Source organism: Pelobates fuscus, chromosome 4 (assembly GCF_036172605.1).
Source record: "Pelobates fuscus isolate aPelFus1 chromosome 4, aPelFus1.pri, whole genome shotgun sequence".
Lineage (NCBI taxonomy): Eukaryota > Metazoa > Chordata > Amphibia > Anura > Pelobatidae > Pelobates > Pelobates fuscus.
In genome coordinates, this window is record NC_086320.1 from 296,357,689 (window position 1) to 296,372,999 (window position 15,311).

At 42.0% G+C, this 15,311-nt stretch overlaps 1 protein-coding gene across 1 annotated transcript in view; it reads right to left on the bottom strand.

The window, feature by feature from the left end:
• Window positions 1–15,311, bottom strand: part of OSBPL10 (oxysterol binding protein like 10) — a 451,647-nt gene that overhangs the window by 100,355 nt on the left and 335,981 nt on the right. Inside the window, exon 7 of the mRNA XM_063452222.1 lies at window positions 6,957–7,094. Coding sequence (XP_063308292.1) covers window positions 6,957–7,094 — 138 coding nt within the window. The remainder of the gene's footprint in view (window positions 1–6,956; window positions 7,095–15,311) is intronic.

Here is a 15,311-nt window from a genome sequence, read left to right on the forward strand (position 1 = left end):
TCTGGCTTTCCTTAGGGCCTGTGCCAGGATCTTGCCGCACTTGTTACCGAATTCATAGAAGGTCTTCTGGGCTTGTCTGTATTGGAAGGCGATCCGTTGAGAGAGGTGGGTGTTCAGTGCCGCTCTCGCTGCGACTAGTTGCGCGTAGGTGTTGTCGTTGAGTGTGGATTTATGCTGTTTTTCCAGGCCCGCCACTTTCTGCGAGAGGTGTGCTGTTTCTAGCGCGCGCTGTTTTTTCCGTTGTGCGCCATGTCGAATCAGGATGCCACGTATTACACATTTGTGTGCTACCCACACCTTTTCCGGTGTGGAATCCGGTGTGCAGTTTGTTTGAAAGAAGTAGTCTATGTGGGATTGTATCTCCGTCTGGATTAGGGGATCTTCTATCAGTGACTCGTTTAGTCTCCAAGTCCATTGTTTCAGGTATGGTGTAGGCGAGGTTATCGTGATGATGACCGGGGCATGGTCTGACCAGGACATTGGGGCTATTGTCGCAGAGAGAAGGTCATCTAGATGGCGGTGGCGAAGGAAGAAGTAGTCTATGCGTGAGTACGAATTGTGGGGTGGGGAATAGTACGTATAATCCTTCTCCGTGTGGTGTAGGGTGCGCCAGCAGTCTGACATTTGGAATTCGTGCAGGGTAGTTCGCATACCTCTGAGTACATGCTCTGGAAGGGTGGAGTGGCCTGCGGATGTGTCCATCCTCGGATCCAACGGTGCGTTAAAGTCGCCGCCAAGGATTAATATGCCATCGCTGAAGAGGTCTAATGCCGTCAGGGTTTTTCTTAAAAAGTGTTTTTGTCCCTTGTTAGGGAGGTACAGGTTGGCGAAGGTGAAGCGTGTGGCATGAATTGTGCCCTTCAGGAATAGGTATCTTCCATTGGGGTCTGATAGTTCGTCTTTTATTTGGAACGGTACTTCGGCGGAAAAGAGTATCGTCGTTCCTTTTGATTTTGAGTCCAGGTTGGTGGCGTGGAAACTCAGCGGGTAGTGTTTGTTCGAGAACTTGGGCCTTTTGTCAGTTTTGAAGTGGGTTTCTTGGAAGAATGCTATGGAGACATTTAGGGCTTTCAGTTCTCTCAGTGCCCTTGCACGCTTTTGTGGGGAGTTGAGTCCTTTAGCGTTGATTGTGAGGAGTTTGAAGGCCGAGCGGGGCCGGGGGGTCGCCATATCGATACAGGCGGCTGCACGGGAATGGGAGGGCCCGGGAGAGGAAGGGGGGGAAGGAGGAGAGGGAAGGTGAGAAGAGAGGGGGGGCGGGAAGGGCTGCTAGGGGGTCTAGTGGTCACCCACGTGCGCCCGCCGGGGACATATTGTCTTCCACCGCCGGGGGCACGCGGGGGAGCTATCTATGCTGTGGATGGTCCTTTGTGGTGTGTTTGTGTAGGGTGGAGGTTTCGGGAGTGTGTCTTCTCTTTTTGCCTCTTGTGAGTCTGGTTCTATGTGCGGTTGTGTGGTGTTCCTCTCAGGTCGCTATATCCCTCAAATTCGAGGGTGTGAGCCGTATGGACGGCAATTAGGGGCAATCTGCCTCTGGGGTAAGTTCTCACGCACACAGCGAGTGTTCAGTGAGCTAGCCAGTGGTTTGGCAGTGAGCCCGTGGGGAGGTGGGTGGCGGTCCTTTGCTCGCTAGCAAAGTTCGTCTGGTGGTTTGTTTGGTCAGGTGGCCGGGTCGTCCGAGCCCTGCTACTAGAGCTTTTATGATATGTGGTGAGACCGTGGGTGGTACTGCTGTGTAGAAGCGTCAACATGTAACATTCATATTCAACAGAGTTAGAAATAAAAACAATTGTATAACAAGTTTCAAACATTTGTATGGCAGGTAACTAGAGTAGGTTTTCAAACTGCTAACTTTTAGAGATATGTCCCGGAGGCTGCCAGCGGCCTATTACACTCTCAATGCTTCCCCATTCCATGGTGCGAGTCGTTGGGTGTCTAGTCTGGTCTATGTGTGTGTGTGGTGCGTTCTGGTGGTTGCAGGTGGTGCGTCCGTGTGTGTGTGGGAGGTTTGTCGTGCCCTGGGGGTCGTGTGGTCATATTCGTCGTTGGGGTTGGGGATAGTTTTCGTCATAGTTTGTCCTCCGGTCCGGTCTGTTCCCTTGTCGGTTCTGAGTCCGTAGTGGGTGGACTGGGTAGACCTGTCAGTCTTGCGTGGGTTTGCCTGCGGGTTCTGTCAGTGGGGGATGGGTTACTTTTCCACTGAGGGGGCTGGGTCGTCTCGTCCGTGGGGTGCCATCGTCACCTAAGTGTGTGGGTTTTCCCTTCCCCCTTCCCCTCCCCCCCATCCCCACCCCCCGCCCCCGCCAGACCCAGCTCCGTGTTCTGAGCTCTCTTGTGTGTGTGCGTTAAGCGCCACGGAGTCTATGGTTCCCACTTAGTTCATGTGGTGGCATACACACATATGGTGACATTGCTTATTACATGACTCATAGTATATACGACATGGGGTTCTCGTGGGCAGGATCTTCTGGATGAGTCCGTGAGGGCAGGTTTGGTGCAAAAAAAAAAAAAAGTCACTTTGCGGCACAATGTTTCTGTTTGTCTGTCTGTCCTTGCTCTTTGTACGTCTCGTCTAGGGGGACACCTTGGGGTCTGCTTGGGTGTAGCTGGTCGGGCCTCCATTGGCCTTGGGCTTTATTCTTCTTGTGCTGTTTGGTGGGGCGGGGCAGTGATCGGTCTGAGTGCTCTGCGCGTTTGCAGGGTGAGGTGGGAGAGGTCATTGTAGAGCTCCACGTTTTGGCCTTTGTACCGCCATGTTCTTTCTGTGCGTGCGCCCTTCATAATTTCGTCTTTCAGCTGGACATCCTGTATGTAGCAGATTACGTCTCTGGGCGGCGCTGTAGGTGGCGGTTTCGGGCGAAGAGCGCGGTGTGCTCTGTCAATGTATAGGCGCGCTTCAGGGGGCCTGTTCAGTATTAGGTTGAAGAGTGGGGTTAGGGTCTCCCTCAGGTTTTCTGGGCCTGCTGGTTCACGCAGTCCTCTCACTCTAATATTGTTCCTGTTATCCAGGAACTTCTGTTATCCAGGTCTTCTACATGAAGCCGCAGGTCCATTAACTGTCTGTCATTATTGTGTGTTAGTTGGGGTACTGGGCCTGCAGATTCCCATGCAGTTTCTAATGTGGCTACTCTTCCCTCCAAATCTGACAGGGAGGTGCGCAGTGAGGCTATCTCTGTACGGAGGGTTGATTTTACCTCCTGGACTATGGTGTGCAAATCCTCTTTCTTTGGGAGGGAGTCAAATAAGACATACCATTTTTGTGAGGGTCCCTCTGTGTCTCGAGTGCCGGCGGAGGTGTGCAGGCTGTCTTCCGACACTGTGGATCCCGGGGAGGCGGGCGCCATGTTGGACACCTCGTGTTGCGGATCCAGGATCTCCGGGGTGCGCAGGTAGGCGCGGATGGAGGCGGACGGTCCGTCCTTCTGTGTCCTCGGTGTGGACGGGGTCATTTGTGCACGTTTCGTGCGGCCCATCGGGTCTCTGGGGGTGCTGAGTGTTGCTGGATTGGGCTGCAGGGCTCGGAGCGCTGTGATTAAGCCGCCATTCTTTTCGGCGCCAAGCCACGCCCCCCCTAAAATTTATTTTATCTTTCTGTTTCCATAACAACAAATTTATTTGGTCAGATGGGTTGTAGTCAGCACACAGCTGCACACTCACTGTGGCATCGCAGGTGTTTCCGCGCAGAATGAATAGAACTGTCTTGCACATGCGCAGTACAGATGCTTTAACTTGAAGTGAATGGAAGCTCGTGCAGCCTTACTCCATATGCACGACAGATTCCATTCACTTGTAGGAGGGAAAACTTGCCATGCATGCAAGCAAGCAATGACAGTGAAGAAAAATCACAGCCCTGGGGGAAAACAGCAAATCAATTGAGACACATTCAAAGAGGTATTTTTATTTTGACGTTGTTTTAATGGACTATACGTTTAAAATGTAACATAACAAGTACAAACTCTTCCTTTCCTTCCTTACGTATGGGAGATATAGTTAAAAAAAGATAGATTTTCTAAATTTAAATCTAAATTTAACCCCTTAAGGACACATGACATGATTCCCTTTTATTCCAGAAGTTTGGTCCTTAAGGGGTTAAACAAGCTCCCGGACAGTAGAGTTTTTATATACATCTGATAAAGCTCCATAATAGCACTGATCAAGGCTCCCTAAACAAAAAAAGCATATTTTGGAGTTCTTATAAGAGCCCACATATTGCGTTCATACCTTCCGTTTTATTTCACACCCAGCTCCCTCTGCAAACGTGCATGTGGGTTGCGTAATTGCTCTGTGAAAAGGGAGATATTACACAATGTGTTGTCCTATTAACTTTTGCACATTTTAGATGATATCACAGTAGCAGCACAATACAACAGTTAACAGCTGCAGTGAACATATCAGCCGTATGTTTCAAAGGCTGCTAAAATATATATTTTTTTAAAAAACCTGTGAAAGGGGAATTATAATATATTCCAAAACGGTACCAACTATAAAGTGCATTGAGCTGATGCGGATTAAAAAAACAAACGAAAAAAAACGTGTCAGCCCATTATGCACTAAATAGATGGAAACTGATTATTTTCACCCAACACTGTGGCAAAAAAACATGGTTACACTGGGACATTTAAGATGTAAACCAAATATTCTTACTGGATCAATAGGTGGATTCTGCTAAATACCCTAATCAATTATTAGCATAATTATATATCAGCTACTGCACAGTCTCTATTTAATTTTCTAGCAAAGGCTGCAACTTGAATTAAATAAAACAAATTCCCTATGTGCTTATATTATCAAGAAAATAAAATCGTAAACACAATATGCGCTCACAGTTCTAAGCCTTGATTTTTCCATTTTGCGATTTCAAAATCTTCCTAATTACCTTTTTTCTTACTGTGCGCCTGCTACACTACAGTATGTATTTACTTGCATAATGCTTGCATGCCAAGTACTGTTTGTCTGCTCCTATAACAACAGCTGTCATGGAAACCATCTGTCTGCACCTGTAAGAAATCACCTGTCCTTGTTTTGTGTTTGTCGACCTCCTGCTCTGTAGACAAGGCACGAGGCATCCAGGCTCGGGAATGCCTGCTGATTCATTGGTACCCACTGTCGGATTGCCCATGTTAATGTTCTTTTTTGTCCACAAATAGGCTACATGTGCTAGGTTAGCAAAGCCCACAAGAGTAAGATTACACCAGCAACAAGCAATTTGTGGAATAATGAGACCCTTAATATTTAGCCACACATTGGTCGCTCAAAAGAACATTAATTCAGTGCTTAGGCATTTCCTTGCCCATTAGTCAGGCACCGAGTCACACAGCACACCTTTATAGTACATGGAGTAGGTATACATCATCACCAAAGAAAGAAAACACGATGAGACACTATGAAAAATGGACAAATACGGCATTCATTTAAAAAAAAAAAAAAAAATCCCCTTTCTCAAGGAATAAATTAAATTTGAACAGGGGCATTGAGCCCAAAAATAATTATGTGAACCGCTTACGAATGTTCCACCCTGGCCCTTCTAAAACTCCACCACTTAACACTCATCTTGACACACTCACAATTATAGACACACACACAGAGATACACACACTTCCACTGACGAACATACCCAGACACACAGACAAAGACAGAAGCAGAAACACACACACAGAGGTATACACAGGCATACATACACACGCACAGGAACACAAAGGCGAACACAGTCATACATAAACACAGGCACAGACATGCAGACAAAGGCATGCTTACACACCATAAATACAAATAAAAAGATGATGGCTCATTTCCCTGACTCTTGGAGATGGATTTCAAGCAGGGGTTGGCTAACCAGTAACTGTTTCAGGGCCCAGTGGGCCCTGCCCTTGATTGTGCATCTCCACAGGCCTTGAAGTGAGTTCAGGTCACTTCCTCTCAGCTTGCTGACATCCAAACGGGGGGCAGGAGCAGGCACACACACAGGGTGAGGAATGGAAGCATTGAACTTCCAACTCCCATCAGCCTTGGCCACCCAACTTCCATTGGACCCAGGGAAGCCACCCTCCTGCACCCAAAAGGTAAGGAACCAGGAGGGTTGTTAAACCATGTTAATTTTTCTGTTTATGTCAATGGGTACCTGTGTCTGGGTGCATATCTGTGTCAGTGTGTGTATGTGTATGTCTGTCATTGTGTTTGTGTAGCTGTGTGTCTGTGTGTATTTGAGTGTGTGTACATACTGTATACATCCTGCCTCTCTGTAATCAGTCTCCACTGCTGCTTGATGGTATCAACACAGACAATAATCATCATATAGTGGATAGACCCAACAGTTAGCGCTCCGACCGCTATCAATGACATATTTGTGTTTCTTCCGGGCATTTATAAACCATACAGACCTTGGACAAATCAAAAAAGAATGGAAAATTGTTTCATTTATCTCCTATCCATAATGAACGTACTCTAAAATCCCGCACAGCCAGTTATTTTTGTTTTTTAGAGCAAAAAGCCAACAGTATGAAATTCAATTAAATTTGTAACCTAATTCTGCATAGATCACCCAACTTCATACTATTGGTCATTTAGATTTAAATGACACGTAAATCAGACTGATGGAGACTGCTGTAGAAATTACTTCACAGGAAAGAAGAACCACACAATATCTAGATATACGTGTCTTTAGCATGCAGTTAAACAATTTAAAAAATAAGTAGCTACAATAATTTCTTCCGGCTGCAAAGATATGGCTTAGTGAACAGCAGCAACTCTAGAACTTAGTTCAATCAATGCAAATCAAAACCATGTCAAGTTAGCTAAATCCACCTTCCCGGTTTACTTCCCTCGTCTGACAAGATTTCACATAAGAATTTGTTAATCTTGTTACCAAGGAAATGGCATTATCTAATTACTCAGTTACAGCAGAAAAGGGAAAGCTTGCTGGAGCAAGAAGGCAATAAAGCACAATCTTTTCTTCGTACCTTGGTGAGATCCATGCCTAGCTTGAGCTGCGAGATAAGGTGAAGGATTACACTGCGTTGATCATCCATGACGCCTAAATCTTCTTCCTCATTATCTTCTATGTCCGTCAGCTCATCTTCAGCCTCCGGAGGACCAGCCTGTAAGAGTGGAAGAAGAGAAAAAAAAATATTACACATTGCTACATTAACTTTCACAAACAAGATACTTTTTATTTCTTTTCCAAATGGTTTTAAGAGAGATTTGCTTTTTACTCAACACATGGATGCTCTGTATTCTCTTTTTAGATTGTCACGTTAATTATTTTTATATAAGTTTAACGCAACAATTCCCTAAATTGATAGAGAATTAAATGAACACTATAGTCACCTAAATTACTTTAGCTAAATAAAGCAGTTTTAGTGTATAGATCATTCCCCTGCAATTTCACTGCTCAATTCACTGTCATTTAGGAGTTAAATCACTTTGTTTCTGTTTATGCAGCCCTAGCCACACCTCCCCTGGCTATGATTGACAGAGCCTGCATGAAAAAAAACTGGTTTCACTTTCAAACAGATGTGATTGACCTTAAATAATTGTATCTCAATCTCTAAATTGAACTTTAATCACATACAGGAGACTATTGAAGGGTCTAGCAAGCTATTAACATAGCAGGGGTTAAGAAAATCTCAATTAAACAGAACTTGCAATAAAGAAAGCCTAAATAGGGCTCTCTTTACAGGAAGTGTTTATGGAAGGCTGTGCAAGTCACATGCAGGGAGGTGTGACTAGGGTTCATAAACAAAGGGATTTAACTCCTAAATGGCAGAGGATTGAGCAGTGAGGCTGCAGGGGCATGTTTTATACACCAAAACTGCTTAATTAAGCTAAAGTTGTTCAGGTGACTATAGTGTCCCTTTAAATCATCATAGGAGATTATGTGCAAAACAGACATTTTATTGCTGCTTTATGTTATTTTCTGATAAGTGTATCTATAAGATACAGATGGGGTGACTGAATGATGACCCTATTTTTCCTTATTATACACTTCTGGCTGGGTCTATGGACATATTTATAGTCCAGTGTTCATTTCATCAATAGAGTATGGATCCAAACACGCAGTAACAGTTAATTAGAAACATATGCAAAAGTTATGCCATTATATGCATAGCAGGCCTCCCAATCATCGCGATTTCAGCAGGATAATCCCAATTTTAGCGTCTTGTCCCAAAAAAGCTAAAGGGCACTAGGATCCTGCAGAGTGTTTATTGAATAAACCCCTGTGTATTGCCTTACTGCTTCAGCTGAATGAAACATTTATATAGTTCAGCGCTGGGGATTAGCAAATGTCTTCAAATCTGTTAAATTTCAGTTTTGCCCTCCATCTCACATCATGATAAATGGTAAATTTATTATATGAGAATAAAAACACAATATGGTATTCTTTAAAATAGTGAAGGTGTTAAATGCACACTGGTTCGTAAATGCTCAGGTTTTATGGTAATAGAAATTCATAATATTTCTCTTTTACTAGTTTTTTTTCATACTTTAGTGTAACGAATATAGTCAATGACCTGAAGCACCTATTCTAAATTGACAACTGTTAAAAGTAACTTTCGTAATAATATGTTTTATGCCCCCAAGGCTAGAACTGTTTCTGTCTAGGGAGAGTGTCTTATTAAAAAAAAGCTTTAGAAATATCATACAGTAATCTTGTGAAAGCCATAAAACATGTTGCTGATGGACATATTTTAGAACTCTGCTGCTTCTATTCTTAGCTACACAGTAAATTAATAATTAGCTTCCAATTACTTAACCACAAACGCCATGCAAACAAATACTCATATGGAATAAAATCACTTATAATTTAATAGGCCAGTGGAGTGATGAGTGCACAGTGCCTGGTCTGATCTACCTCCAGCAAAAGGATGGAATTATAATTTCTATTTTGGGAATTTCAAGCTCCAGACCTTGGGGAGATTTCACAGTAGGTATATGCCCAGAGGCCCCCATCCAATAAAAGCACCTACCTAGAGGCATTCTATAGTTTGTTGTTATATTCCAATTTTCTTTTATTTCTTTTATTATGATTATCATTAATAAGCAAGTTCTTATTTAGAGAGGTTATGAGTGGTGTGATACATTGGGGACTTTGATCCACCTGATCCGTCAGTAGAAACTCCCACCTGTATACTGTAATAACACAAGGGGATGGGTTTATTACCCAAAGGGGGGGACTCTTCTTCCACTGATTCTTAGCACAGTGCATTATAAAAAAGGCCTATAGAGATTTTCAGTTTATGAAAAAGTGTTTGATTGTACTTTAAGGATTATTATGTCCTATTGGATTTGCTTTGAAGAATTAATGCCAAACCTGCCTTATCCAAAAATCACAATCAGGGTTATTTGCTAAAGTTAGAATTAAAGGTAAATAAAAATTGAATTTCTCATTTGTGACACAAAGTGACACTATTGTCACCAGAGCAACTACAGCTTAATGTAGTTGTTCTGGTAAGTATAGCATGTCCCTGCAGGTATTTACATTACTGCCTAGGGACACCTCCAGTGGCAGTCTTTCAGACGCCCACTAGAGGTGCTTCCTGGGTCAGTGCTGCGCAGCATGCAGCACTGATGTTCAGTGTCTCCACGCTCTGCATGGAGACGCTGAACCTTCCCCATAGAGATGCACTGATTCAATGCATCTCTATGAGGAGATGCTGATTGGCCGTAGGAAAGCATGGATTGGCTGAGATAATCAATTCTAATGATCTCAGTCAAGGATGCGGGGTAATGCCGTGTGGCTCTGGAATATAGTAAATCAGGAATATATGTTTTTATTCCTGACCCTATAGTGTTCCTTTAAGGTCACAATAGACAAACTAGTTTCAGCAATGCTTTCAGTTTGGCTACTCTGGCATTAAATTAAAAATAATTTTTTAATTCACTTGTAATTCTCACTTTAGTTAATAACCATGTATACAATAATAAACACTTTTAACACTAAGCTCTTCATCCACAGATACCATGAACCCACTTTCAGAGAAATTGAAAACTTTAAGAGTATTTGATTTATTCTTTATTTAAATATATGTTACATAGAGAATATTTCCACTGTTTGATCAACTTAGTAAGACTTAATTTTCACATTGCTAGTGTTCACAGCTTGCAATGACTTCCCTAGTAGGTTTGAAAGGCCACTTGAAGCTTTAACAACTTTTTTTAAACACCAACACTACACACTAATACACCACCACAATCAAACATCAACACTATATACAAATACACCACGACAATCAAACATCAACACTACATACAAATACGTCCCCAGATTCAAATGCTAAAAAAATTTACACAAACACAAACTGCATTCAAACTTGAACACTACACACAAATATACACCTACTCCATACAAAAATATGCTTGTGTTCAAACACACAGACACTACTCTCAAAAAGGGTTCTGTAAGGATGGGATTATTCTAAACCCACAGCTGACAAAGCACTGAGGGAGTTGTACAACAGTTGGGGATCTAACCTTTTTGGCCACACTTGCACTACAGAGGGGCACTAAAAACTCCTTGCAACAGGGCTCTGTAGGTTTTCACCATTCCACAAAAGGAAGAGGGGAGAGGAACAGGACCCAAAAAGGGACATATCAAGAAAGTACCAGATCAACAAAAATGCTCTATCTGATGTCTAACGTTGGCTCTACATGGCTGAGAATCTACATTCTTGGTCAAGCACCAGGGAAAATGTAATTCACATTTCTGCTATATTCCAAATTTGGCCTTCAGTGTTCTACAGGCTAACCAACTATAACAGAATATGTAGTCCACAAACACATGTATTGCCAAGGGTATGCATCAGTGACGTAGAGGTTGTAATTGAAGAAATACACAGAAGACTTCTGTAGCCCATTGGACTCACACAACATCTCACATCTCCTGCCACTAGTTTCTTATTTGCTTCTTCTTAACTGAAATTGTATTGTTTCGATGATCATCTACAGCTTCTGTAGATGTTGCTGCAAATGCTGCACAGGTGAGTATTTACATGATTATTATTATATTTTTAATCATTATTATTGTTAGGGTTTCCCATGGATCTGGATGAGAATAAGCATATGGCAAAGCAGCAGATTTTCCCTCAAAATGATTGCAGTAAGGTAGTAGAAGGTAGTAGAAACTATTAAGCAAAGCTGTGCAAGAAATGAGCTGTCCTTATTGTTATCCACTATTTGCAATGAAAGGTGACTTGGTAAATTTGGTGATTAATGAATAGTCCATAACACCGTTAGATTGGGGTCTGCAGATGTCATGAGTGTTCATGTATGATGCAATACATTTTGAAGTAAATGGAGGAATTTTAAACCATTCAAAAATAGTAGATGCTGACAGTTTTTGTTATCCAATCTCCACTAAACTACATTGACATTATTAAACATAAATGCATATATTGCATATATGGAATAGGATGAAAAATCCAAACAGTGGAAAAATTCTTCAGCTCTGATGTTTTGGCCTAAATCCATTTTTTAATGATATCCCTCTTGGTTGTTTGTTTAGTTTTCCCAGTTAATATCAAACCATTTGACTAGTTACAGTGCACCTAATTCCTCTACTGCATTATCCTGTCCAATTTTGGCTGGTAATGACATATATAACAAACAGGTATTTGTGAGATTTTTAAAATTAAATTAAGAAACCCATGATGTTATGTTCTGGAACTAAGTGTCTCAACCTTGACTTCTGCCCTTTGTAGCTGTCAGCATAGAAAGAATAGGAGAAATAGAGACCATGTGTTTGTTTCCCTTAACTTCAATGTACGGTGTGCCCTGGTTGTGCCTGTATTCACCTAGTTTGTGATGTTAATTGTCAAATCTTTAATAGACATTTAAAACAAAACACAGAATCACATGATGTGCCCAGGAACCGTCATTCAGTGTTAAACAACTCGAAAATGATTTAACGTCTAACAGAGGGACGAAATTAGGAGACTCCAAGCACAATAATCACCTCAATAAGGTGAAGTGGTTATAGTTCCTAGAGTGTCAATTTAACCCCTTAAGGACACATGACGTGTGGGACACGTCATGATTCCCTTTTATTCCAGAAGCTTGGTCCTTAAGGGGTTAAAGGGACACTATAGTAACCAGAACAACTACAGCTTATTCCATTTGTTCTGGTGAGTAGAATTAAAGAAAATAAAGTGTTTACATTACAGCTTAGTGATAACTCCATTGGCCACTCCTTAGATGGCTGTTAGAGATCCTTCCTGGGTCATGGCTGCCTAATATGAATCCAAACATTCAGTGTCTCCTCCCTCTGCATGCAGACACTGAACATTCCTCATAGAGATTCATTGATTCAATTCATCTCTATGAGGAGATGCTGATTGGCCAGGGCTGTGTTTGAATCATGCTGGCTCTGCCCCTGATCTGCCTCTTTGTCAGTCTCAGCCAATCCTATGGGGAAGCATTGTGATTGGATCAGGCCACCACTTCTGCTGATGCCAGCAGCCAGTGGGCAGGTCTAAAGGAAACAGGGACAACGTAAGCAGATGCAGACTTGAAAACAAGTACGATTTTACTATATTAAGGAGGCATGATGAGGACAGGGGGGCTAGATGGTGGTTTTAACCCCATAGGGTCAGGAATACATGTTTGTGTTCCTGACCCTATAGTGCTCCTTTAACACCCCAAAGTATTTGTTCAAATGTACACATTTATAAGAAATACAGTTAAACATCCAGGTGTTTCAACAGGAGCCATTAATGCTATGCAGCTTTTAACTCAGAAGTGCAATATAGTACAAGCCAACCTATGAAAATTAATACATTGTAGCTATTACTTCAAAGATAATCATCCTGTTGGAGTCACAAGTATTCAAAGAATGATTTTAACTATGAAAAGTGGAGAAGAAAGGCTCAAACTGCAAAGTTTTTGGAAAGAGCTGCAAAGCATAAAAAAGGGAATGGAAGACTTTAGACTGGAGGGAATATTAGACAAACCAGGATTGCTTAAATAGGACAGTCGGAAACTTTAAAGGAGTCCAAGCCATTTATTTAAATACATTAATTTTACCCAACCTCACACGGGACTTGTTTTTCACAATATTCATAAAATATTACAAGGTCATCCTTTGACATAAGTATAAAGAAACATTAACCTGCCATGTAAAAAAAAAAGGAAATTCTTTTGCAGCGACATCTATATGAAACTACTCTACACCAAAACTTTATAATGGAAACTATGGGTAATGTAGAAACATTAGGAATATTTGTAAATTGATACTAACAGTACCATCTGAGATTCAGTATTTTTATGAAAACTGTAAATAGTATACATAACTGGCAATGCATAAATATCTATCTATTTATGCCCCATTTTCTGGTTATTGATCCCTCAGACACACTTAACCTGCTCCCAGCCTTCCATTTGTGTTTAGGGCATCAAAGTCGTAGAGCTAGAGGTATAAAACAAATAGGGATGAGGCAAAGTCGGTTGTGGTGTGCCGGAACCACCCATGCGGTAGGCCTTAAATAAGAGAGGGAAAATAGAGATATCATAACAAAATTTATTCAGCCTACAAATAAAAAGACGTGCCACGATAGCTGCAAATACACTGATAGCACGGGCATGGAAGCAAACCACTTGCCCTAAGCAAACCGAGCTTCTATCTCAGATCTCCTTGAACTTAATGTATGAAACAAAGCTTACAACAAACTATATATCCCCAGGCCATCTCTTAGAGGCCAAATACAACTGGGAACTGTATACAATAGAGAGGGAACAAACAGACCCCGCATCCTAACACACAAGACTAAAAGGCATAAGAGCAAGGCCATACAAAAGGGGAACTTGACCGTCGATACCATGGTACCATGACCACTAAGAAGGCTCTGCGTAGCCAACAATGTTGACATTCTGCTTATATATAGAATGTTGGTGTTAACACCGAATGTTAAGATACCAGTGGTTGAACCTACCCTACTGTAAACTGTTTCAGATAACATGTTGTGTAATACATGAATCTTATGAGGTTCTCACAAACCTAAAAGCATTTCCCCCCACCCCCTTCTTTCTTTCTGTACCCCTGTTTATGTTTTATGTTTTCTGAGAAAAAATGTCAATAAAGTATAAATTGGAAAAAAAAAAAAAGACGTGCCACCATACTTGTGCCACAAGTCCACCAGCTTGTGGAGGTAAAGATTAAATTCTTCCCTCCTATCAGCATATACTGAACAAACCACATCCCGATATATCCCAAATGCGAGAACAAATTCCGGTATGCACAATTTGCGATTCAGTCTGGGATTTCAATACTAAAGACACATCCACATAAGTGTATGTCTTGTTCTCAAGGACATCTTCGGAGGCAATGAGGAGAGGAGTGAGACCAAATTCACATCTTTCCCCTCCAAGATGTCCTTCTTTATGTTAGCCTGCACCATATGTGCAGGGTTAGTAATATGCGGGTTCTTAGAGCCAATTGGGATATTACCAGATTGGGTGCTGGGGAGTCCATGATCTGAGGGATGAGGGGCTTGCAGTATCACCACCTCGAGATGGGGTAACATATCTAGCTGGTGTACTGGAGATAAATAATTCCTCCCTGCTTTCAAGTAGTTACGACATACTAAAATTTAAAAATAGGACGTTATGCGAGGTGTACTACCTATACTGGCTGGCTAGCTAATGCCAAGCAGCGAAAAAATTACCTCTAATGATGACATGTGACGCCCTGCTAATTGCCAAGCAGCTTGAGAGGCTCTATCTATGAGTTGGAGCAAGTGGGATATGTGGCCACAAAAAGTTGTAACAGGGTGACGGCCTCTCTGTGATATTTACAAGCATAAAATAGAATGGGAGTGACAAGTGAGGCCCTTACTATGCAACCAAGCGAGGCAACTAACTATGATTAGGCCCGAGGGGCGAACATACCTCTGAGATGAGGATGGGTGATGGCCTCGCGGGACCACTAAGCTAAGGCATGAAAGGCCTGGAAAAAAATATCATTAGAGGCCTCCTAGCCCTATAAGCCAGTATGAACCTATACTAAGAACCATAAAGGAGTATCGAGGTATGAACGGGAAAAGATTGACATACCTGGTAAACAAATAGAAAAAGGAGCAGGAGCAGGTGAAATAGCCTTCTGTAATAGCCTATGAGAGTAATTGTAGTGATGTAGAATCTATATCATATAGTTTCCTTTATACATTATACTATAAAGATACCTACCGGTATAATACTTGAGAAAAATGGACCGGCACTAAATGACATGAAAGGAGACTTGGATGGCCTAGTACATAGTAATGTAAAATAATAAACATAAGGGCCAGAGACTAATGAGACCATGAGTGGCCAGAATAACTATAACT